The sequence below is a fragment of the Agelaius phoeniceus genome, chromosome 23 (genome assembly GCF_051311805.1).
Source record: "Agelaius phoeniceus isolate bAgePho1 chromosome 23, bAgePho1.hap1, whole genome shotgun sequence".
Classification (NCBI taxonomy): Eukaryota; Metazoa; Chordata; class Aves; order Passeriformes; family Icteridae; genus Agelaius; species Agelaius phoeniceus.
This window is the reverse complement of record NC_135287.1, coordinates 6,426,346-6,449,335: the sequence shown is the minus strand read 5'-3', so window position 1 is coordinate 6,449,335 and position 22,990 is coordinate 6,426,346. Positions and strand designations below refer to the sequence as shown.

The window sequence follows — 22,990 nt, the reverse complement described above, 5'->3', positions numbered from 1 at the left end:
TCATTCCCACAGAGGCTGTACAAGGAGTGGCTTTGCAGCTACACTGGGCCATGAGTTGTTTCTGATTCCTGGTTTGGAATTTTGTCTTCCAGAGCTCCAACAGTGGTCCAGCAGCAACCTCAGAGTGTGAACACCCCAAAATCAAACCCTCCTCATCTGCCAATGCCATCTACTCCTTAGCTGCCAGGTCTGTTGGGACTTTTATACCTTACAGAGTGGGAATTGCTGGGTGCTGTGCCAGGAACAGAACTGGCACAACCCTTTCAGTCTTGGTTTTAAACTCTGACAGATTCAAAACACAATTTAGAGAAAGCAGCTGAAATCAAGGAGCTGTGGGGAATGGTGGGAGCTCCCCTGGGCTGTGGCAGTTGCCATCAGCTCTTTAATAAATTCACTTTTGAGTGGGGCTTTGTGTGATATAAATGTGCATGATATTGTCACTTCCTTTTGCATCATGACCTTGTGCTGGTGTGACCTTGTGGGCTGCATCCTGAAAACCAAATTATTTCTTTAGACAGACTTGCTGTGAGGTGACTGTGGATTTTAAAGGGCACCTTGGTATGAATTAGATTTGGTGTAAATGTTTTATATCTTGTTTCTCCTGCCTCCAGACCACTGCCTGTACCAAAACTGCCTCCTGGGGAGCAGTCTGAGAGTGATGAGGACACTGAATACATGTCACCATCCTCTCTGCCTGTGGTGCCTCCAGGTCCTGCTGTGCAAAAACCAGAGCTCAAAATGCCTTTGGAAATGACTCAGAGTTTACGGTGAGATTCTGGCTGGGTTTGCACTCCCTCCTCCCAGCTCTGGGGCAGCATATTTGGGACATCAGGGTGGGAATTTCGCTTGCTCAGATTTCTGAATTCCCCCAGTGATATTCACCAGATCTTGACTAAAATAGCAATAAAGGAAATGTGACCACTGCTCTTTGCAGAGTCCTTGTACAGTATTAAAGGACTCAGATATCCCCTTCCTTCCCACTCTCTCTGCCAAGAACCTTTTGAGAGCAGAAACAACTGAAATTCAAAACTCTTACTAAAATGTAATTTTCAGTGGTATCAGTTTTGGTGGTATCATTTTAACTCTTTTAAGCTGAGGTACTCTACTGCAATAAACATTAATAGAGCATTTTCTAGAACAAACATTTCACAGAGCAGTGGTGATTTCACCTTGAAACAAGAAGCTGTGCACAAACTCTGTCACAGAGGCAGGGTGGAGGTGGTGGCCACTGTCACCTGTGTGATGGGGAATGTCTTCTCTCCCTCAGAGTTTTGGACTGTGACCAGCAGCCCGAGGGCTCCATGTATGAAGCAATGTACAACATTCACTCTCAAGCAGCATCCTCTGCTTTCGAGGCTGTCAACACTTCTGGTGAGTGGGTGTGCTAAAGAACAGCTGAGAACTGGCCTACAATGAATTGCTCCCAGTGGAACAGCATTTTAGGCTGAATTAGAGGAATTACATTTGGTTTTGTTGTTAAAATAGCTGGGATGTATGTGGAAGTACGAGTCTGTACTTCATGCACACTGAATCTATCAAGTATTTTTAACCTAATCACAGAATCACAGAGTCACAGAATCACTGGATCACAGAATCACTGGATCACAGAATCACAGAATCAGAATCACAGAATCACAGAATCACAGAGACACAGAATCACAGAATTACAGAATCAGAATCACAGAATCACAGAGACACAGAATTACTGAATCACAGAATTACAGAATCACAGAGACACAGAATTATTGGATCACAGAATCACTGGATCACAGAGTCACAGAGACACAGAATCCCAGAATGATGAGGTTGGAAGAGACCTCTAAGATCATCCAGTCCAACCCATGCCCTCACACCTCAACCAGACCATAGCACCCAGTGCCATGTCCAGTTTGTTTTTAAACACATCCAGAGATGGTGATTCCACCACCTCCCTGGGAAGAGCATTCCAGTGCTTTAATTTTCCCATCTGGAAAGAGCTGCCATTAATTGTGAGGTTTTAACAGCAAAACTTTAGTTCGGTGTCCTGTCAGTGCTTGGGAAATGAGGGAGTGGAGTCTGCCTTGAGAGACAGCTCAGCCCCAGAGCTCAGAACGTGCCTCCTCTTGCAGATGAAGGGAGCCTGGCAGCAGCCCCTGCCAGCAATGGCCCTGAGGAGTCAGAGAATGAGGAGGATGGCTACGATGTGCCCAAGGCTCCGCTGCCCGTGGCCGTCGCTCGCCGCACCCTGTCTGATATCTCCAATGCCACTCCTGCCTTCAGCCGAATGTCCTTGGAAAACGACCCTGTCACAGGTCAGAGAGCTCTCCTCCCTCTTCCTGCTGCTGCTGCCTGGCTCTGCATCTTTGAAACTTGTGTCATTCGCTGAAGATTTTGGATGTAAGGTGTAAAATCAGGTTTATGAGGCAGAATTGGTTCTTAGGTATTTTGTTTGATTTATTTTAGCTTTTGTTTTGATTTTGTTTGATAGCTTGGAATGTGCTGCCTTGGTCATTTAATCCCCAAGCTTGCAAATCACACTGGAATCTCAGTTAGGAAAAGCTTTTTTCAGCTTAAAGTATATTCCTTAAAAGTTAGGAAAAGCTTTTTTCAGCTTAAAGTATATTCCTTAAACCACTGTTTCCTACAGAGCATACACTGTTTTGGTACCATGGTGTACCTGGTTCTGAGACAAGATTTCCCATCCCTGGAAGTGCCCAAGGCCAGGTTGGATTTGGGGTTGGAGCACCCTGAGATAGTGGAAGGTGTCCTGCCCATGGCAGGGGGTGGAAGGACCTTTGAGGTCCCTTCCAACCGAGACCATTCAGGGATTGTGTCCCTGTGCCAAGTGGAAGATGCAGGGTTGGCCTGGCAGGGTTTGTGGCACTGCCAGTGCCTGCAGATGGCACAAGAGTTCTGCACACAGCTCCTGATGCTCTGAACTCCTCTGAGCAGGGACCAGTGGCTCAGCAAGTTCAGCTTTTTGTCCCTGGGGAATAGAGGACATGGTGTCCTTCTGGCTGCAAGGCACATTCTCTGAGGGAAAAACTAAAACCTCGTGTCTCCAAGAGCCTTTCTGAATAATGATTGACTTATTTCCTGCTCAGCAGCTCTTAAGGAAGCTCTGAAACTCTTTCTGTTGGGGGTTTTCAGTCTGTGCTGGTGATTTGCCAAGGAGCAGGAATGAGTTTCTTGTTCCTTCTGGAAGCAGAACCTCCTGTACCCAGAACCCCTTCCCCCAGTGAGTCTTCTCTTTTCCTGCTTCACCATTCCACTTCCCTGACCTTCTTTAGCACAGAGAAGAGTTTCCTAGTGCAGAAAAGTTCATTATTTTTGCCCCACCTCCCTTTTTCACTTTTAAATCTGTTCCTGCGTCTGTAGAATTTGGCTGAAAGGGATAAAAAAGAAACAGAGCAAGTCCCACCCCCACCTCCCAGATGAAGTACTGAGTTTAATCATTGACACTCTGTTTCTACAGCCCTGAAATAACACTGCTGTTGTCCTGCTTTAGGGCTAGGAAAATGGAAAATGTGGAAAATGCTGATTGTTACTGCTGTGGGAAGCAAGGCACTGGTGCAGGCAAGCCTGACTGCTGTGGGATTCATCTTGGCAGATTTATGCTCTCAGGAGCTGGACCCTGCAGTTTTAATTAATGATTTACCAAAATAACTGTCTTAGCAGTTGTCCTTTCAGACTGACCCGTGGTCTCTGAAACTTGATCCAGCTCAAGCTGAAACAGCAATTCCAGAAGGCAGTCTGGGGCAGAGGAGGGGGCAGACCTTCTTCTCACATGTACAAAAAGCTTTTTATGTGTGAGAAACTTCAGTTCTGAAGATGAGGGAGCTGGACTGAGCTGTGGTCGGTGAGGAAGCTTCAGGGAATCTGGTTCCTGAAGAGCTTTCTCTGTCTCAGGGCTTTTGGGGCAAGTTTTTGAGAAAAACCCCACAATGCTGCTTCTCTGAGCAAGCTGCAGTGCTCACTCTTAGAAAGGAATTGTGTGGACGTGATTTGTCTGTTGTACTCCAGTTCTCTGCCAGAAAACTCTGTGAAGTGCCCTGAGGACTTTTTCCGGGAGACAAATAAATCTTTCTTTAAGGTGATGTCAAACATCCCTGTAGAAAAGTTTCCTGTGATTGGCAGAAAATGCTTTCTGCAATGATACAGGAGGTTAAAACTCAGAAATGTCAGATGCTGGGTGAGCACATTAAACAATGTGTTTTTTCCTTGGCGAGTTTGGTGACTTGTTTGGTTTATTGGCTGTTATTTCCTCTTCCCAGCAGTGCATGATGTGGCTGCAGGGCAGTGTCACATCAGAATGACTCAGGGAAAAGCAGAACAGGCTGAGCTTTATTGATCAGCCATTAGGCAGGCAGAGCTTCAGCAGAGGAAGAGGAGAACATAATTCAGTTGCTGACCCTTCAGAGAGCATAATTCAGTTGCTGAGCAATTGTGGTGGGACTGAGTTTGTGCGCACAGAGATGAGGGAGCATCCTCTGGGCAGTTAAACTGGGGGGTTCTGTCTGCTTCTGGAAGGAAATGAGGTGTCTGGTGCATTGAATATTCACTCTGTCATTTTTTCTGATTCTAAGGCTGCTATCTGAGCTCTGCTTACACACATAGATCCTATGCCATTTTTTATGTGGTTTTATCTTACTAAATGAGCCTGATAAACCTTGTTAATTAAGAAAAACCTCCCCAGCTGTTTTTGCACCCAGGTGGGGAAGCTGAGCAGCTTGGGAAGGAGGATAAAAGGGCTGGAGAAAGCAGCAGAGCTCAGTGACAGCTTTTTTTGAAGTGCCATTTATCTCCCTGCTGTCATCTCAGCTTCGTTCCAAACAAAATTTCCACATCTTTCTGTTGAAGTGATGCACTTGTTTCTCCTGCCAGGTTTTTCAGACGGCTCCCAGGTCCCCGAGCGGCCGCCGAAGCCGCTGCCCCGGCGGATAAACTCGGAGCGCAAAGCCGGGAGCTGCCAAGCAGGAGGAGCCAGCAGCGGGGCCAGCTCCTCCCTGCACCTCTCCAGCGAGATCGAGAACCTCATGAGCCAAGGCTACTCATATCAGGACATTCAGAAAGCTCTGGTCATTGCACATAACAATATCGAGATGGCCAAGAACATTCTGCGGGAGTTCGTGTCCATCTCCTCCCCGGCGCACGTGGCCACATAGCACACGGGCACCTCACACCTGAGCTGCTGTGGACCAACTGCCTGGGCAGCTGCTGCCCAGCTGTGCACCAAAGGGGAAGGGGGTTCCTTTAGAGACTTCGTGCTGAGGTCAGTCCTGCCTCTTGAAGAGAATCAGTTATCAGGTTTTCGTGGTTCCAGATTTCAAAGCAGTGGGATGGAGCGGAGCGGTGTTTTATACAGTGTATGTCTTGGAGTCCTTTACCCCTACCTCTTGTCTGAGAGAACAGATTTATTTCCAGGGTGTTGGTAGAGAAAGGTATCGTGAGGAGGGATCCCCAAGCCGATGCCCTGGAGGCTGGGGGGAGTTGTTTTGTGCTGTGAATTTTAAGTGGATGCTCAGAGAAACAAAGTCTCGAGGTCGGTGTGGTGTGTCCTGTGGTTCATGGTACTAGGTTTGGATCTGTTCGCTGCTGTGTGTCTGGCTCAGGCTTTTCAGAGAAGCTGGAAGGTCACTTTCTGCTGGGAATTTATAGGAGACCTTGGAAGAATCCTTTGATTGCTTCCTGTTGGCCGTGGTGTGTCCCTCTTGCCTGTAATAATAGCAGTTATTGCTTCTGATTCCAGTCCTCCCTTGCTGCCTGGAGATAGCAGGACGAGTTTCTGTCAGGGGTTTTGATCCTGGCAGTTGGATTTCTCTCATGTGTGTGTGTGTGTGTGCTCTTGCACTGGCAGCACCAGATTCCAGGAGCAGGAGGAGCTTGGCGTAGTTTTGAGGGGTGGGAGAGGGGGGCAAAGAATTTGAGCAAGAGCAAAGAACTGGGGCTGCTGCTTCTCCTCTCTTAGCCTTGAGCATTTTGTGCTTCAGTGCTCAAATTTGATTTGTGGCCCTGCTGGGCTGGAGCAGCCGTCACTGGACACTCCCATTGCTCTTCCCTAGGAATGTTGCACCTGGTAAATAGGATGTTTTATTTATCTTCATTGCATGGTGGCTGTTGCAGACTAGTGGCCTTCACACACATTCCTCCAGAGAGCTTTTGCAGGAGCCATGTCGTGCCAGGATGTTCTGTGGAATTGGTAGATGCAGCTGATGTGTTTGTTGGAATTTCACCTGCTTTGCAGTCCCAGAAGTGCAGCAGTTCTCTGCATGGCTGTCCAAACAACATGGGGGCTCTCCTTTCCATTTCCATTTCTCTAAGGTGTTGCCAGATCTGGTGTTAAAACAGACCTGGGGAAAAAATTCTGTATTTGTGGAGTGATCACATGGTTTTAAAGGTCAGAACTCAGCTGTTGCATTGGAAAAACCTGGCTTGCCTACTCAGCTACTTAACTCTGTTCATATTAGAGGAGTGGATGGTTCCTTTGGAGAAGATTTAGATCCAGGAGGCACAGACAGATCACAGCCTGTCAGCCTGAGAGGCTCTTGGCCTTTGGAGCGTGTCCAGCATTATTTGCCTCTCCCTGAGGTCAGCAGAGGTCACTGGGCTAAGGGCTGCAGTTGGAATTTTGCTGGAGTGATTCTGGCACTCGGGGGCACTCTGGCCTTTGAGGAATCCAGGGGCTGGGCCAGATGGCCCCAGTGGCAGAGAGCCCTTCATGAGTGCTGTTAGCAGGGCAGGAAGTGGATTTGAATTCAAGCTGAGGTTTCTCTCCAGACCTAAAGCTTTCTGAATTGCTGCAGGACACTTCCAGGCAGGCTGAAGTGTCTCTCTTTACTCCTCTCCTCTCTGTAGTGGAGAAAACACTCAGACAGCTTGGGGAGCTCTCCTGCCACGTCCCTGACCCCTCCCTTGGCTGCTTTGGGGTCAGGGCTGGCACTTGCCAGGCCTGGCAGTGGGCAGGGGGGTGCTCTGCAGGGCACAGGGCTCGGGCACAGCCCTGGGCTCAGTGCCTGGGGGACGAAGGAGGGGAGGAAGAGCTGCTCTTCCTCCTGTGCCCCCAGTGCAGCTGCCAGGGGTGCCAGCCCTGCTCCCTGTGGGATGGGTGGGAGCCTCTGCAGGAGCAAGGCCAGCACTGGTGCTGCTGAGGCGGGAGCAGGGGACAGCAGGAGCAGGGGACAGCTGTGGCTGTCAGGGGACAGGGGACAGTTGTGTCACACTGGGCAGCCTGAGCAGCCGCAGTCCCTTGTCCTGCAGATCCAGGTGCAAACCCTTTAGTGAGGGGTTTATTTCCCTTTTTTCCACACTCCCACTGGGCTCTGTGTTGGTTTGGAGCCCTTTGGTGTCTGTCCTGCTGTGTGAGCTCAGTGTGACTCCTGCCATGGCTGAGCCAGGCTGACCCAGCCAGCTCCAAAGCCTTAACTCTTGTCCTGCCCAGCGTGTGTGGCACCAGTGACTCCCTGTGCCCTCCAAGCCCCTCAGGGCAGGCTGGCTGTAATTTCCATGAAATCCTGCTTGCAGAGCTGTTCCAGGCCTGTCTTTGGGGTCTATGTGCCAAGAGATGTTCCTGTGGGTGTTGTTCTGGGTATTAGAGATTAGAGAGAGCAATCTTTGTGGCATGTATCGCTGATTTCTCTGCATGTGTCCTTTCTGTGCACTTGTTTATGTCTCAAACTGATTTAAGAAACTTAAGTCTTGCCTTTTCTTCCTTAGACACGTTAAGAATTTGCTGATTCCACTGAGGGCAGCAGAGTCCTGGCCATGTCTTGTGGCTGTGCTCTGCCAGCTCGATCCAGGCCCTGCCCAGTGGATTTTTCTTGTTCTTTCTAAGCCCAAGATTGATTGCTCTTCTTTCCTTTCACCTCCCTCTCCTTTATTCTTAAGAAAATTACCTTTCTGATGCTACTTTAAAAAGGAAAAACAACCCAAATGTCTAGTGCCTTTCTTAAGGGGATGCTGCGTGGCCAGGCTGGATCTGAGGATCCATCCCTGTGGGGAAATGAGCAGAGCTGGACAAGCAGCACCAAACTGCTTTGGGAAGGGTGCAGAGGAGGAGCAGGAGAGATGGGCAATGCTCCCTTGGACTCTGACACTGTGTTTTGTAGCATTTCAGCCGTGGAGCTTCCATGTGTGGACTGGAGCTGAGCCGAGCTCGGGGCCAAGTCAGGATCGTGGGATGGGGTAAAAAATGCTGGGGGTGTCCTGCAGCTGTCCCTGAAAGGAGTGGGGAACACTCCCAAAAGGAGTGGGGAACACTCCCAAAAGGAGTGGGGAACACTCCCAAAAAGGGTGAGGAAACACTCCCAAAGGAGTGGGGATCACTCCCAAAAGGAGTGGGAAACACTCCCAAAAGGAGTGGGAAACACTCCCAAAAGGAGTGGGGAACACTCCCAAAAAGGGTGAGGAAACACTCCCAAAAAGGGTGAGGAAACACTCCCAAAAAGGGTGAGGAAACACTCCCAAAGGAGGGGAAACTCTCCCAAAAGGAGTGGGGATCACTCCCAAAGGAGGGGAAACTCTCCCAAAAGGAGTGGGGATCACTCCCAGAGGAGTGGGCATCACTCCCAAAATGAGTGGGGAACACTCCCAAAGGAGGGGAACACTCCCAGAGGAGGGGGAACACTCCCAAAGGAGGGGAACACTCCCAGAGGAGTGGGGATCACTCCCAAAGGAGGGGGATCACTCCCAAAGGAGGGGAACACTCCCAAAGGAGGGGGATCACTCCCAAAATGAGTGGGGATCACTCCCAAAATGAGTGGGGATCACTCCCAGCAGGAGCTGTGGGAAGCAGGAGGTGCCCTCCTGAGCAGGATCCAGGTGATTTCCCGTGTCCAGAGCCGAGCAGGAATCCCCAATTTTCCCCTTTTTTAGTGCATGTCCTCAACCCCAGCCCTCCCCAGGGTCAGACAGGCTCAGGGCCCAGCATGTGGCTCCTGCAGCAGACTGGTGACATTTCTGTAGCTCATCCTGAGGCAGGCTCCTTGCTGTAAATGTGGTTTGATTGGTTGCTTTGTTGGGTTTTTGTTCGTTTTATTTCTTTTTTTTTTTTTTTCAGTTGAGCAAGAAAAAATGCAACTCCCAGGGCACCTTCTCAGAGGTGCCACTTTAAAGATTAGTGGGGAATAAGGACATTTATTTTTAAAGTTCCTCCTAGAAATCTTTTTTGTTTGAAATTCCCAGTGGAGGAAGAACTGCTGTTACTGTTGTTCTTTCTCATGGACAAATACCAATTTGTAAAATATCAGTGTTAAAAAATGTTGAGATTTTCACGAGATATTTTAAAAAAAAAAGTATAATAGTGTCATTAATATAAAATTATAATAGCAGTATTTAATCCTTTCAGATCTGTAAAGAATAAGGAAAAACAGAAGGTAAATATTCTTACAGAGAGTAGCTGAGCTTTAAGGTTCACTTGGTTTAAAGTCCTCATTTTGTTTGCAGATGCATTGTTAATGTTTAGAGGTTATACTAATGTTATTTATTAATTGTTTCCATCCTTGTATGCTGCCCACTAAGAGCTTCTTTGTTTGGGATTTCATTCACCTGTGTCAGTAAGAAAGAAAACAAAACAAAGTTTTATTTTTAAATAAAATTTCCTTTGTTGTAGCAGATGGTGTGTGTGTGTTGTGGTGCTTCTGTAAGTGCTGGAAAAAGAAAATTTTAGGATTTCAATCTCCTGGATCCTTTGCAGACTGACTTTGGAGTTATTTTATAATTATCACCACAATTATCTGGTAAATTCAAATTTAAATTCTAGCCACTGACAGAGGCCAGGAAAGATTTATATAAAGATTATAGTGATTAAACATATTCTGAGAGATTAAATGAATAAAGGCTCTAAGCCATCAGGACCAAGAAGAACATGAAGTTACCACCCAGGAAGAGAATCCAAGGGAATATTCTGCAGCCTTTTAAAGTTATTGCATGGAAATTATAGAAATAAATAAATATCTCACACAATTCTAGAATTACATGTGTATGAATTACAATTCTAGAATAGAGTTATTAGAATGTATTATTAATAAAGATAGGAAAAGAATGACATATATTTGAATCCATTCATTGAATACTCATTGGTTTCTATTCATATATATCAATCTATGAATATTTTACATAGAAAATAGATTAAATAAATCCAGGCTGTGCCACACTCCAACCTTCCAGAGGGGCCCAGAAATGGAGCAAACAGGGACACACTGGTCCAGGGGACAAAGGGGACATTCAGGAGCCAGGGGAGCCCCCAGAGGGTCAGGGAGGGTGACTGGGGCCTGGACTGGGGAGAAACCTCGCACAGAAACCACCACTGAGGGGTGAAATGAGGGCACTTGGGGTGAAATGAAGAGAAAAGGTTACCTGAGGTCATTTGAGGCCCTGTTCGGGGTTACTTTAGGTCATTGGGGTCGTCCGAGGTCATTTGAGGTCCTGATCGGGGTTACTTTAGGTCATTGGGGTCAATCGAGGTCATGATCGGGGTTACTTTAGGTCATTGGGGTCAATCGAGGTCATGATCGGGGTTACTAGAGGTCATTGGGGTCATTTGAGGTCACAGGGGTTACTTTAGGTCATTTGAGAATTTTTTGGTTTTCCAGGGGTTACTTTAGGTCATTTGAGACCCTGCTCGGGGTTACTTTAGGTCATTTGAGGCCCCGATCGGGGTTACTTGAGGTCACAGGGGTCATTTGAGGTCATGATCGAGGTTACTTGAGGTCATTGGGGTCGTTCGAGGTCACGATCGAGGTTACTTGAGGTCATTGGGGTCGTTCGAGGTCACAATCGGGGTTACTTGAGGTCATTGGGGTCGTTCGAGGTCATTTGAGGTCCTCATTGGGGTTACTTTAGGTCATAGGGGTAACTTTAGGTCATTTGAGTCCCCAGTAATGAATCAAGGGCTCAGATGAGGACACAGGAATGAATTCTTGTGAGCTGGGCCACAGGAGCAGGGACACTTTGGTGTCACCCATCATTTACCCTCTGTCCTCTCAGGGTAGTGACAGGGGGTGGTTATCAGCTTTATTAATACTTTTTATTAATTAGTAGTGTTAGTTTATTAGTGTTTATTATCATCTCCAGTATGTACAGACAGTATTGGTGTCAGCTACTGATTCAATTATCAAAAAATTCTAACAGTCAATTTTATTTACAATATTATTTTTTAAGATCCAGTGGTACAATCACCTATTGCAGCCTAAAACTAAGATTATGTAATTTGAAATTTTTATTATTATTATTTTTTATTTTTATTATTATTTTTATCAATTTTTTTATTTTATTATAAATATTATTTTATTATTATTAGAATGGACATATTTATTAGCATTTATAGTAATTAGTGTATTATTAGCAGCCACAGGAGCATAAATGGATCCTCTTGGAAGCTCCATGGGATTATGGAATGCCCTTCCCACCCTTCTGGCTGTGGGAACAAACTCCACCACTCAGCTTTGAATCCGTACTTTATTTTCACATATATAAAAAAAAAAACCTTGCAAGTATCGGACAACCAAAAAAAAAAAAAAAAGAGAAATAAAACTCCTGGAAATGTACACACAATCCAACAAAAATATATATAAACCAAAGCTTTTGCTTTTGGACACCACGTGGAGCAGGCGGGGACAGGTCCCCTCTGGCACCCGGGGGACGAAGCCTTGTGGGCAGCAGAGCTCAGAGGAGGGGATGGAGGGGCAGGAGGGGCTGAGCCCTCTGGGATGAGGCAGGGGAGGCTGGCACTGAAGCTCATGGAAGGTTCTTGCCCTTCTCCTCTCCTCCCCGTGGGGCCAGAGGTGGCAGCGGAGCACAGAGAGGAGCTGGACCTGGGGCTGGCAATGGCTGAGCACAAAAAAACCCTGAGACGTCACTGACTGGCCCTGTCCAATATTGAATTTCAACCTGTGGGAGCTCTGGGTCCTGCTGTTGCAGCATTCCTACAATGAACCAAATTCAGAGAGAGAGCCCTGCCCTCGGGTCAGCACAGCTCCAAACCAGACACCCTCAAACCTTCCTGGAGATTGGCACCCCCTCCTTGCTCTGCCAGGTCCTCTCCTCCTGTGGCATCACTGCACCACTGGGATAAACCGACCCAGGAACGCTTCAAAGACAAAGCCAAGCACTCAAACCCTCTTGGAAGCTGCAAACACCTCTCTAACACACCCCCCTTCCACTCCCCTCTCCTCCAACCTGCACTCACTACAGCTAAGGTGCCTCAGACATCCCAAAAACCGAATTCCACCAGCCTCTCTGAGCAAGGTCAGGGTAAAAAGAACATGTCAAAACCTTCCCACAACATGTACAGAACAGATTACCTGAAAGAGCCTCAAATCCTTCCACCAAGTAGGGATTAATGGGGTATAATTCTTCCTAATATTGCTGTGGCTTCTCTGGAGTAGTAAAGCGAGTCCAGCTTTGCTGCTAAGGCAACACCTGCGAGCCCAGGGCTGAGGTAGGGGCCAGGTGAGTCAGGGAGGTGTCCCCAGCACGGTGACACTCGGCTGGTCCCTGGCCGTGCTCCCCAGGGGCTGGAGCAGGGGTGGGAGAAGGCAATCCAAGAGCAGGAAAGGTTTGAAGGAAGAAAGCACTTAGGAGGTTTCCTCTCTAGTTTCTCAGATCGATGTATTTCTCGCTCTTCAGTTCCACCAGAAGAGAAAGGGAGAGGGGGAAGACACAAGGTTAGTGAGGAGCACAAACCCAACCCTCTGCTGCAGTGACACACACAGAGGGGTGGGGACAGCTGGGGCAGCCCAGGGTGGCACCCAGCCCGAGGGGAGGGGAGTGTGAGCTGTGCAGAGCCAGGCAGGGGCTCTGGCCTGGCCCGAAGCAAATAAAAACCACAGCGGGCTCAGGGGCTGCAGCTTGAGGTGCCCAGCAGTGACCCTGAAAAGCTGCTCCATCCCAGGTGAGGGGCACACACATGTCCCAAAAGACTCATCCCAAGCTCTCTGGCTCAGAGGACCCATTCCTGCAGCCTCTGCTCTGACTTCTGGCCAAACATCTTTCTATTTTAGCTCCTTCTCCCCTGGGCAGCCTGGCTGCTGCTCCACGGAAGGGGCAGAGCCAAGCAGGGCACTGCAGGAGCAGAGCTTTGTCACCTCCCATTATTGTCCCCTCCCCTCCCTCCCACGGCCCCCCCGAGTGCTGCTGATGGATGATGGAGCCCGTGCAGGGTGGGCAGTGCCAGAGGAGGGGAGCAAAGGGGAGCAAAGCTTTACCTGGTGCAGCCCCGAGCTCGCTCCTACCTGGTCAGCTGCAGCTCTCTTGTCGCCGTTGGCGCCCTGCAGGAGCCCCGCCTCTTCGGGAAGTTTATCTGACTTAACTTCAACTACAATCTTGTCTTTACGGGCCTCTGGCTTTGTGCTAGGGGAGGGAGGTGACAATTTTTGAGACGCGTTGGGGATACCCAGGAGGGCGCGTGGCTGGCCGAGCACTGGGGCTCCACCTCAGGGGACCAGAGCGCTGGGGTCAGAGACTCCAGCTCACAGAAAGCTTTGGGCTGCCCAGGGAGGGGGCCCTTGGCTGTTCTACCACTCTGCTGTCTCCTCCCTGCATGGCAGTGCCCTGTGGGAAGCTGGAAAAGCCGCGGAGCCCCTGAGGCCGTGCTCCCGCCCGGGCAGGGAGAGCTGGAGCGGTGAGATGGGATGGGATGGGAAGCATGAGTGATATCAGGCACCCCCAGCCCCACAGGCCCCTGGGGATAGGTGACAGTGCTTACATGTCCTGCTTCCCAGCACGGCCACACGGGAGCTTGCCTTTCTTGTGCAGGAAGTAGATGACAGCACCCAGCACAGCCACCACGAGGATGGCCACGATGATGGCCACGATGATCACCCCTTGGCTCTCTGCTGTTGACTTTTGATCTAAACAGAACAGGGAGAGGAAGAAATTAATGCCTGTCCCACCGTGACACCCTCCAGCTTCCCTTCTGTGTTAGGAAAGGGCCCCTTCTCCCAGAAAAGCTCCGGTGCTTCCCCAGCTGCCTGCAGGATGCAGATTTCAGTACAGAAATGCTCCGTTGGGGCAGTTTCTGTAGGAACACAGAAATTCTGCTCTGGGCTGCCATGCCCCATGTGCCACAGGAGGGTGGATAACAGGAATTCCTGCAAGGAATTCCTAACCCAATCCACTCTGCTTCCTTGCCCAGCAGGTTTGGGCTGCAAGAAGCTGGACTGGGTGGCCTCGCTGAGGACAAGCAGGCAGCGTTCCCCCGCTGGGGACAGAGCCTCAGCCTCCTGCCTGGCTTGGCAGGGAGAGAAACAGCAAGAGAAGCAGTGCAGAGCCAGCAGCCAAGCTCCCTCCCCAGGCTAGAGGTGAGCATAACTCATGTCCTGACGGACACCAGCAGCAGACTGACCTTTCCTGATGGAACCATCTGGAAGAGCAGGAAGGGAGGGAAACACACCGAGCTCAGCCCCCCCAGGGCAGCACGGCACAGCCGGCGCCTGGGCCAGGGGGGCCTGACACTGCTGGGGGGCCCTGGGACAAAAAGCAGGGCCTGACACTCACCCACCAGCAGCTGGATGCGCTCCTCACTGACACCCAGCCTGTTGGACACCCGGCACAGGGCTCCTGCCCGTAGCAGGTCGTGGCTCACCCTCACTGTCAGGTTGCTGGCGACGTGCTGGTTGTCCACGTACTCGTGAGCCTGGGCAGGGCAGGCAGGGCAGGGTTCAGTGCCTGGGCAGCCCCTGGGACCTGCCAGGCTGGTCCCTCCCGGCTCTCACCGTGCCGTTGATGCTCCACTGGACGGTGGGCGGGGGGAAGGCGATGGCCTTGCAGGTCAGGTTGATCACCTCGTCCTGGCGCACGTACAGCGGGGAGCTGATGGCCACGATCCGCGGCTTCCCTGGGGGCAGGCAGGGGACATCAGCACCCACAGCTCCCAGGGAATGGGTACAGGGCAGGCAGGGGACATCAGCACCCACAGCTCCCAGGGAATGGGTACAGGGCAGGCAGGGGTCAGCCTGCACCCACAGCTCTCAATGGAATGGGTACAGGGCAGGCAGGGGTCACCCTACACCCACAGCTCTCAATGGAATGGGTGCTGGCCAGGCAGGGGTCACCCTGCTCCCATAGCTCCTGGGGAATGGGTATTGGGCAGACAGGAGTCACTCTGCACCCACAGATCTCAGGGAATAGGTGCTGGGCAGGCAGGGGTCACCCTGCACCCAGGGGTCACCCTGCACCCAGGCCAGGTCTTACCCTCGACAGCCACAGACACCTTCTTGCTCTGCTCCAGCCCAGGCACGCTCGGGGCCATCACCTTGCAGCTGAAGGTGTTGGACTTTTCAAAGGTGAGGTTCTTCACAAAGAGCTGGTTCCCTTCCACCAGCTTCTTGCCCTGTTGGGAAGGAATGTCCCCAACAATGAGCCCTCTGTGCCCACATCCCAGAGGGGTTCAGCTCTCCCACACACAGTGAGGGAGCCTGCAAGCACAGGAACCTCCCTGCAGTCCTGGCCAGGAGGTGACAATATTGGGGTGGACAATGCAGGTCCATGAAAGAGGGATTCCTTCCCCTGGCCTCTCAGGAGAGACAGAGCAAGATCCTGACTCTGCCTGATTTGCTGCAAAGCCCAGGCTGAGCCTGAGCACGACAGAACTGGGATTCCTACTCACCTTGTCATCCCTCCACTGGTATTTCAGGCCCACGGGGCTGTAGGCATCACAGCTCAGCATCACACTGTCCCCTTCACGAAGGGTCGAGGACGGCTCCATCTTCACATGGACCCCTTCAATGTCTGGGAGAGGAATGGAGACCAGGGCAGGGTGAGCAGGAGGGACAAAGCACCCAGCACGAGGTCCACAGGGTCCATTCCCTTCTCTCTTACAGTTCACAACAAGATCCACATCCTTCTCTATCTGTGACAGGTCATCCAGGTCCAGGGACTGGCACTTGTACGTGCCATTGCTGGTCTTGTTCACATCATGCAGCCTCAGGATGCCGCTGTCGGGCTCTGCCAGCGATGTCAGATCCTGCCACTCATCCAGCTGCAGACCGTGGGCACAAAGCAGAGTGTCACAGGCATCATTTATGAAAAATCTTTTCTTTAGGATTTCAGAGGATTCTTTCCTCTGGAGAAGAGGAGAGGCCTCAGGAACAAAATGCAAACAATGCTTATCTGCTGCTGTGGAAAGCAACAGGTGGATCTGGGATTGGGCTCATGTGATTGTTTCTAATTAATGGCCAATCACAGTCAGCTGTCTCAGACTCTCTGAGCCACAAGCCTTTGTTATCATTCTTTCTTTTTCTATTCTTAACTAGCTTTCTGATGAATTCTTTTCTTCTATTCTTTTAGTATAGTTTTAATATAATATATATCATAAAATAATAAATCAAGCCTTCTGAAACATGGAGTCAGATCCTCATCTCCCCTCATCCTGGGACCCCTGTGAACAGGGTCACAGCAGAGTCCTTAGCCCCACACAGGCCCCCTCCCACCCAGCCACTGCATCGCCTCCCCAGGACTCTCTGGGCAGAGGACAAAGAGCAACCAGGAGACGTTTGGTGCCCTGGTCCCCTCCAGCCTCACGTTTTTCTTAAAGAAGCTGAAGACAGGTTGTGGGTTCCCATCAGCCTCGCAGACCAGTGTCACGTTGTCCCCTTCCTTCACCAGCGTCGAGGACGGCATCACCTTCAGCTTCAGGTTCTCGGCGGGGTCTGGGCGCAGGGACGGGCAGAGTCAGTGCCAGCCCCTCTGCAGGGCACCGGCGCGGCCCCCCCGGGCCCAGACTCACAGAAGATGTTGACCTGGACGGGCTGTGAGTCCAGGGCATGGCGCTGTCCCCGCAGCCAGTAGTGCACGGTGCAGTGGTAGCGGGAGTGGCGGTCCTGGCGCGTGACGGGCGCGTAGAGCGCGCTGCTCACCGTGTACAGCCCGCTGGACTCGCGCGTCAGCGTCGATGGCATCGTCACCTCTGCGGGGGACACGGCCGCACGGAGGGCTCGTCACTGACATGTTTTATCAGAAATCTTTGCCAAAAAATTAGGATTTTTTTTCTCTTGAGAAGCTGAGGAGCTTCGGCTTCTCCGTGTTTTGTTGCTTTGGAATTTGATGTGGAGAATTGTTTACCCAGCATGTGAAATTGTTTTTACTTGATGACCAACGACAGCCACCTGTGTTGAGGCTGTGAGCAGTCACAAGATTTTATTATTATTATATTTATTATTATTACTATAATTATATATTTTATATTATATTATATTTTTATTATTATTATATTTATACTTTTCTTTTCCTTGCTAGCTTTCTAATGAAAAGTTTTCTTTTATTCTTTTAGTATAGTTTTAATAGATCATTTTATTTTAATATATCTTTTAACCTATATATATCTTTTAATCTCTATATATCTTTTAATCTCTATATATCTTTTAGTATAGTCTTAATACATCATTTTCTTTAAGTGTATCTCTTAACCTATATATATCTTCTAACCTATATGTATCTTTTAATCTATATGTATCTTTTAGTATTGTCTTAATAGATCATTTTCTTTTCATGTATCTTTTAATCTATATGTATCTTTTAGAATAGTCTTAATAGATCATTTTCTTTTAATCTAGATATATAAATTGTGATTTTTAATATATATATTAAAATATATTTAAAATATCTTCATATATATATGTGTGTATATATATATGTGTGTATATATATGTGTGTGTATATATATATACATATATATATATATATATATATATATATCACAAAATAATAAATCATAGAGTAAAGATTCTCATCTCTTCCATCATCCCAGGACCACCACCACCACGTTGGCTCCCTGGGGTTCTCTGGCTGCCATCCAGCCCCCAGCCCCTCTGCTGACCTGGCTGCCATCCCCACCAGACTCACGGTTGTCCTGGGCGTGCAGCTGCTCCCCGTTCTTGTGCCACGTGATGTTGGGAGGTGGGAAGCTGTTTTTGCTCACACACCTGGCAATCTGTGTGGCAGAGACAGCCGTGAGCACAGGGCAGGGTTAGCAGGCAGCCTCCCTGTCCCCTGCGTGTCTCCTCACCTCTGGGATTTTACCGCTGTGCACAGAGATGCCTCCTGAGTTGGGCTCAATCTCGGGGGTCGTGGGGACCTCTGGAAAGAGAAGCTCACACATGTTAGGAGGGATGGGTTGGGATGGGATCCCCGCCAGCCCCCAGAGCAGCTGCCCGGGAGGAGTCACTCACTGTAGACGCTGAGCTCGGTGCTGTTCTCGCCCACGCCGTAGCTGCCAGCTCCAACCTGGCACACGAAGGTCCTGGGGTCCTGCAGCGTCACTGCACTGATGGACAGGGCCTTGTCCTCCCCCAGTGACAGACGCTTCTTGTAGTCCGTGTCATCCTCCAGGACCCCGCTGGCCGTGATGTGGTACAGCCTCACCTGCTTGTTGCTGCGGTCCACCTGCAAGGGCAGGGCCAGGCTGGGCTGGGGGCCGGGCAGGAAGCCCTGGGCTCGTTGCCACCCCAGCCCAGCAGCCAGCGCTGCTCTCCCAGGCCAGCACTCACGTAGAACCAGTCGATGTAGGTGTAGGAAGCATTCTCAGGGATGTAGAAGTTGCACTCGATCCTGGCTGTGCCCCCCACCTCCACTTCCACCACCGGTGGCATGGAGATCTCCAGCTTGCTGGCTGCAGCTGTGGGACAGAATTTACTGTTAGGGGCAGGAAGAATGGGGAATAATGGGCTGTCCAAGCACAGCCTGGCCCCATCTCCATCCTCCAAAAGCTGTGGGGCAGAGCCGTGCCTTGTGCTCTACACACCGTGTCCCAGCCCAGCAGGAGTGACAGCCAGGACCTCACTGCCACACTGCCCTCAGCATCCACAGGGAGCCCATGGGCTCAGGCCAGCGATCCTGTACCCAAAGGGGGCACATGGCATGTCGTGCCCCCACCAGCTGTGTCCCCAGGACACCGTTGGGAGGCAGCACGTCCCCAGCCACCACAGCCTTGGCACTCCCAGGTCCCTCCACAAGCTCGGACCCTGCCACCCCGGCAGGAACCCAGCAGTCAAAGCATCCATGCCTGCAGCATTGCCAAGGCTGCCCCTGGCTGCTGCTCTGCTCCTGCCCTGCTCTGCCCACCCACGGCACAGGGCCCATCACTGCACCCCACCTTCCTCCCTGCCCAGCCGCCCACAGCAGTAATGGAGCTGCTGGCCCTGCTCCAGGGAGGATGGGAAGGTAATGGCTATTGATTCAGGACAGGGCACGGAGCAGCTTCCCAAGGGATTGGGAGAGAGCAGCCCCAGCCAGGCACAGCAGAGACAAGGGCGGCACCGCAGCAAGGCTGGGAGCATCACAGCCACCATCCCTGCCAAGGCAAAGGGGGCTCTGCACGCCCTGGGCTGGCACATGGCCCTGCAGAGGGGACAACAGCCTGTCCCCAAGCAACAGAGCCAGCCCAGGTACGGGAGCTGGGGACAAGAGGCTTGGAGGAAGCAGCTGTGTCAACATCTCCCTTGATAGCGCCCGCTCTGTAACAGCCACCACGGGGCAACTTCAAAGGGCAGCACCGTGCCCACAAAATGCTCTTTGTTTGCAGTGGGTGTGCGGTGGCACAAAGCCAAAACACAGCCAGGAGCCCTTCTGCCACAGCAAAGGCCCCGACACGCAGGACCAGCCGCCTCAGAACTCCCAACACCCAGGGTTTGGCCCTTGCCCATCCCCTCGGCGTATCGCAGTTGGCACAGAAAGATGAGCAAATCACAGCACGGGAAAGAAGGGGCTGGAAAAACAGGTGAAAGTCCCAGAGATAAGCACGCAGCAGGGCCAGGAAACTGGCTGAGAATACAAAGGAAAAGATAACTTTGCACAGGAGGAACTGCCCACCTGTACAGCCACGACCTGGGTGCGTGCTGCAGGAGGGCGCCTGCACCACCGGGCAAGCCTGGGGCTGGGGTGTGTCCCTGCTGACCCCACACAGCCTCCCCCGAGCCCTGGCACTCTGGACTGCAGGCAGCCAGGCCAGACTTTGCCTCTCCATCATTTTCAGAGCTTCGGCAAGGGCCCCAGGCAGAGGCAGCCCCGGGGAGAGCAGCCGGCCCTCCCCCTGACCCGCTCGGCATGAGAGCCCTCAACCAGGCAGCGGAGCAAGCGAAACCATGAGCTCAGAGCTGGAGAATGGCTGGCATCCGGGGCTGGCATGAGGATCACAACCCTCCCAGCCATCCACTGCCCTTGAGGAGGCTGACACGGTCTCTGCAGCCCCCACCCCGCCTGGAAACAGGGCTCACTGCTCCCCACCTCCTCCGGGACAGGCTGGAAGAGGACACAAGGGGACACTCGCAAGGTCCCCCACAACCCCGGTGACACGAGGCTCGCTTCTACAGCTCCAAGACCTTTTGCTCTGTGCGTGGGCAGGCTAAAGAGGTGCTGGGCACAGCCAGCCTGGCACAGCAGGCTCCGAGGACTTGGCGATCCTCCCTTGTGCCCAGCACAACTGCAGGTTCGGTGATGGGACCTGGGCACATCCATCAGCCGCGCGTGGAGCAGCCCAGCTGCAGCACCGAGCCCCATCCACCCCAAGTGCCTGGCACAGCTCCAGCCAGAGACCTCGAGATATGGAGCGGGCGTCTGCAGGGAGCGAGCAGGGAAGGAGGAAGGAGAGCCCCCGTGCCTTTTCCATCTGGCTGGCGGACAGCCGGCCGGCAGCCAGGGCTCCACAAGAACAAAGATTTGCTTTTAGAGCTGGGGAAGGGGGTGGGGAGCAGCACAGTCCCTCGCCAGCCTCCTGCAGAGCCGAGGTGTGCGGCGAGAAGGCGAGAAGTGCGGCTGCGTTGGCGGCACAGAGCCCCCGGCCCGGAGCGAGAGGAGACAGAGGCACCGCAGGGCTCTGGAGCCGCACATGGGATGCCTGAGGTTTCCGTGGGTTTGTGTTCCCCTCTCAGGAAAACCAGCTGCGGCCAGATCCCGCCTGCTGCCGGCACAGCCGCACATGCTACCCTCCTATTCCTTCAGAGAGCTGCACAGATCCACCAGCCGGGGTGCCCCAAAAACAGCACCACCCACACCTTGTCTTCTTCACAGAGGGAAGAAAGAGGGCGCAGAGCCCCAGCCCCGCAGGAAGCAGCACCAGCAGCAGCGCCCGACACCTCCTGACACCAACAGCCCCCGCCCAGCCCGCACCCTGCCCGGGACGGGGACCGAGCCAGGGCTCTGCTGCAGCGGGGACCAGCACCTTGCACCCCAACACAACCCCACCACCCTGTCAGGACCTGTCATGTGCAGCTGGAGAGGCAAAGCTCTCAACCCCACCCCGCAGCTGGGTGACAACACGCAGACACCTCTCCAAGAGCCAGACCGCGGGGCACAAAGGGATGCGGTGGCTCAGGCAGCCCCGGGGTGGGCTCAGCCCCCCGTTCCAGCAGCTCTGGCTGGCCTGGGAATGTCTTGGCCGTGGCCCCTTGTGCTTCTGGGAAGCATCAAGCCTTTCACGTGTCTGGGCTTCCAAATACACCGACGCCGCCAACCATTGAGAGACTCCTGGCTCGGCACACGGGCTGTGGGAAGGGGATCCCGGCACGGGACGGGGGTGGGAGCAGCCTGCTCTAGACTCCGCTCTGAGCCTGACTTTGGCTCCAACACCTCGGCCTGGGCAGGTTCCCAGCGCCGGGGCCACCTCCGCAGCTCGGCGGGGCTGGGAGCAGCCAGCGCACCGGGAGCGCTCCCGGGCTCCCGGCGAGGGGAGGGCGGGATGCGGGGAGCGGGGCAGGGCAGGAAGCGCAGCCACCCCCCGAGGGTGAAAATGGACTGGAAAGTGGATAAAAAAAGAAAGCGCGAAAAAAGCCAAGAGAAACACAGCGCTCAGGGGAAAACTCCTTAGAAGGAAAGGGGTGGATGTTTCCTAACAACAAGCAGCTCACCCCAGTGCGCGCTGAACGCACGTGGGTCACCCCTCAACCTGCGCGGCGCTGGGGGGGCTGCAGAGGGGCCCCCAGAGCGGGACGGGGCACGCAGACCCGCCCCGCCGCGGATCGCGGGGCCGCCCGGGCGGGGACACACGCTGGGAAGGGCCGATCCCACCTGGGCTGCCCCGACCCCGCGATCCGAGCATTCCCGGAGCCGCGCCAGGCACCGCCCGAGGGGCGCAGCGCTCCCGGCTGCCGGCGCCGGCCCCGCCGCGGCTCCGCGGGGACCCCGCTCGGGCTGGCACCTCGGGAGCTGCGCAGAGGCCAAGCGCAGCCCCAATGCAGCCCGGTGTCCCCCGGGGCGAGGGACATCCCCGCCAGGGCTCCGCGGCACCCCGGGGCGCTCCGCAGGTGCGCGCACCGCCCGCCCCGCACCGCCCGGGCCCGGCCCCGCGCTGCCCGGCCCTGCCCGCAGCCACTCACCGCAGCAGAGCAGGAGGCAGCAGCCCCAGCCCAGGGCGAGCCCCGCCGGCCGCCGCCCCCCAGCCATGCCCGCCGCCGGCCGCCCGAGACTGAGCGGGGCCGCGGGCTGACGTCAGGCGGAGGAGGAGGAGGTGGAGAGGAGGAGGAGGAGGAGAGGAGGAGGAGGAGGAGGAGGAAGGCGCGGTGCCTGCCCACCGCCCGCAGCCGCTTATCACCCGCAGCAGCAGCCGGGCGGGCGCCGTCGCCGCCCAGCCCCGCAGAGCCGTGTCCGGCCCCGCACGGCCGCGGGCAGCGCTCGGCCCGGCCCCCAGCCCAGCCCAGCCCGGCCCCCGCCCCGCTCGGACCGGCCCCAGCTCCGCCGGAGGGGCTCGCAGACCTGCCAGCTCCTGCCTGTCCGGGCGTGCACGGGCTGAGGCAGGCAGACAGCCGGGCGCTGGAGGTGGAATCGCTCACAGACCCAGAGAAGGGGGCCGAGGCGTGGGATGTGTTTTTCAGAGCGTTTGGGGAATGCCGGCGGTGCGACATTCCCTGAGAGTCCAATGTGCAGGTAGCAGTGGCGATAACCACAAGTGACCTAGTGCCCTGCTCAGCCCCACACTGCCCTAAAGCCCGACCACAGCCGGGGGCCACCTTTGAACCCACGCCAAACAAGGACAGACTCAAAACACGCAGGCAAAACACTGTTTGTCATTGTCTGGGCTCCGACG

General features: G+C 53.2%; 2 protein-coding genes across 6 annotated transcripts in view; one reads left to right on the top strand and one right to left on the bottom strand.

The window, feature by feature from the left end:
* CBL (Cbl proto-oncogene) overlaps positions 1-8,290 on the top strand; it is a 36,712-nt gene extending 28,422 nt beyond the window's left edge. The window contains exons 12-16 of the mRNA XM_054647511.2: positions 93-187; positions 612-767; positions 1,268-1,371; positions 2,109-2,291; positions 4,864-8,290. Coding sequence (XP_054503486.2) covers positions 93-187; positions 612-767; positions 1,268-1,371; positions 2,109-2,291; positions 4,864-5,144 — 819 coding nt within the window. The 3' untranslated portion in view covers positions 5,145-8,290. The remainder of the gene's footprint in view (positions 1-92; positions 188-611; positions 768-1,267; positions 1,372-2,108; positions 2,292-4,863) is intronic.
* Positions 8,291-9,289: 999 nt separating this feature from the next.
* On the bottom strand, positions 9,290-22,562 carry MCAM (melanoma cell adhesion molecule). 5 transcript variants are annotated; one of them, XR_013185084.1, is made up of 16 exons: positions 22,284-22,561; positions 18,462-18,589; positions 18,144-18,357; positions 17,981-18,051; positions 17,809-17,905; positions 16,703-16,882; positions 16,498-16,625; positions 15,796-15,955; positions 15,584-15,705; positions 15,169-15,307; positions 14,691-14,812; positions 14,473-14,611; positions 13,682-13,826; positions 13,209-13,326; positions 12,279-12,597; positions 9,290-9,522 (listed from the first exon to the last, which is right to left on the bottom strand). XR_013185084.1 is itself a non-coding variant. In XM_077190082.1 (15 exons), the coding sequence occupies exons 1-15, from the start codon at positions 22,348-22,350 to the stop codon at positions 12,568-12,570; spliced, it is 1,860 nt and encodes a 619-aa protein (XP_077046197.1). In that variant the 5' UTR covers positions 22,351-22,561; the 3' UTR covers positions 11,415-12,567. The 5 variants fall into 5 exon arrangements, 4 of the variants coding, with proteins under 4 accessions (XP_077046197.1, XP_054503489.2, XP_077046199.1 ...); XM_077190082.1 differs by lacking the exon at positions 9,290-9,522 and having other exon boundaries at positions 11,415-12,597; XM_054647514.2 differs by lacking the exon at positions 9,290-9,522 and having other exon boundaries at positions 11,415-12,597; positions 17,818-17,905; positions 22,284-22,560.
* Between the last annotated feature and the right edge of the window lie 428 nt (positions 22,563-22,990).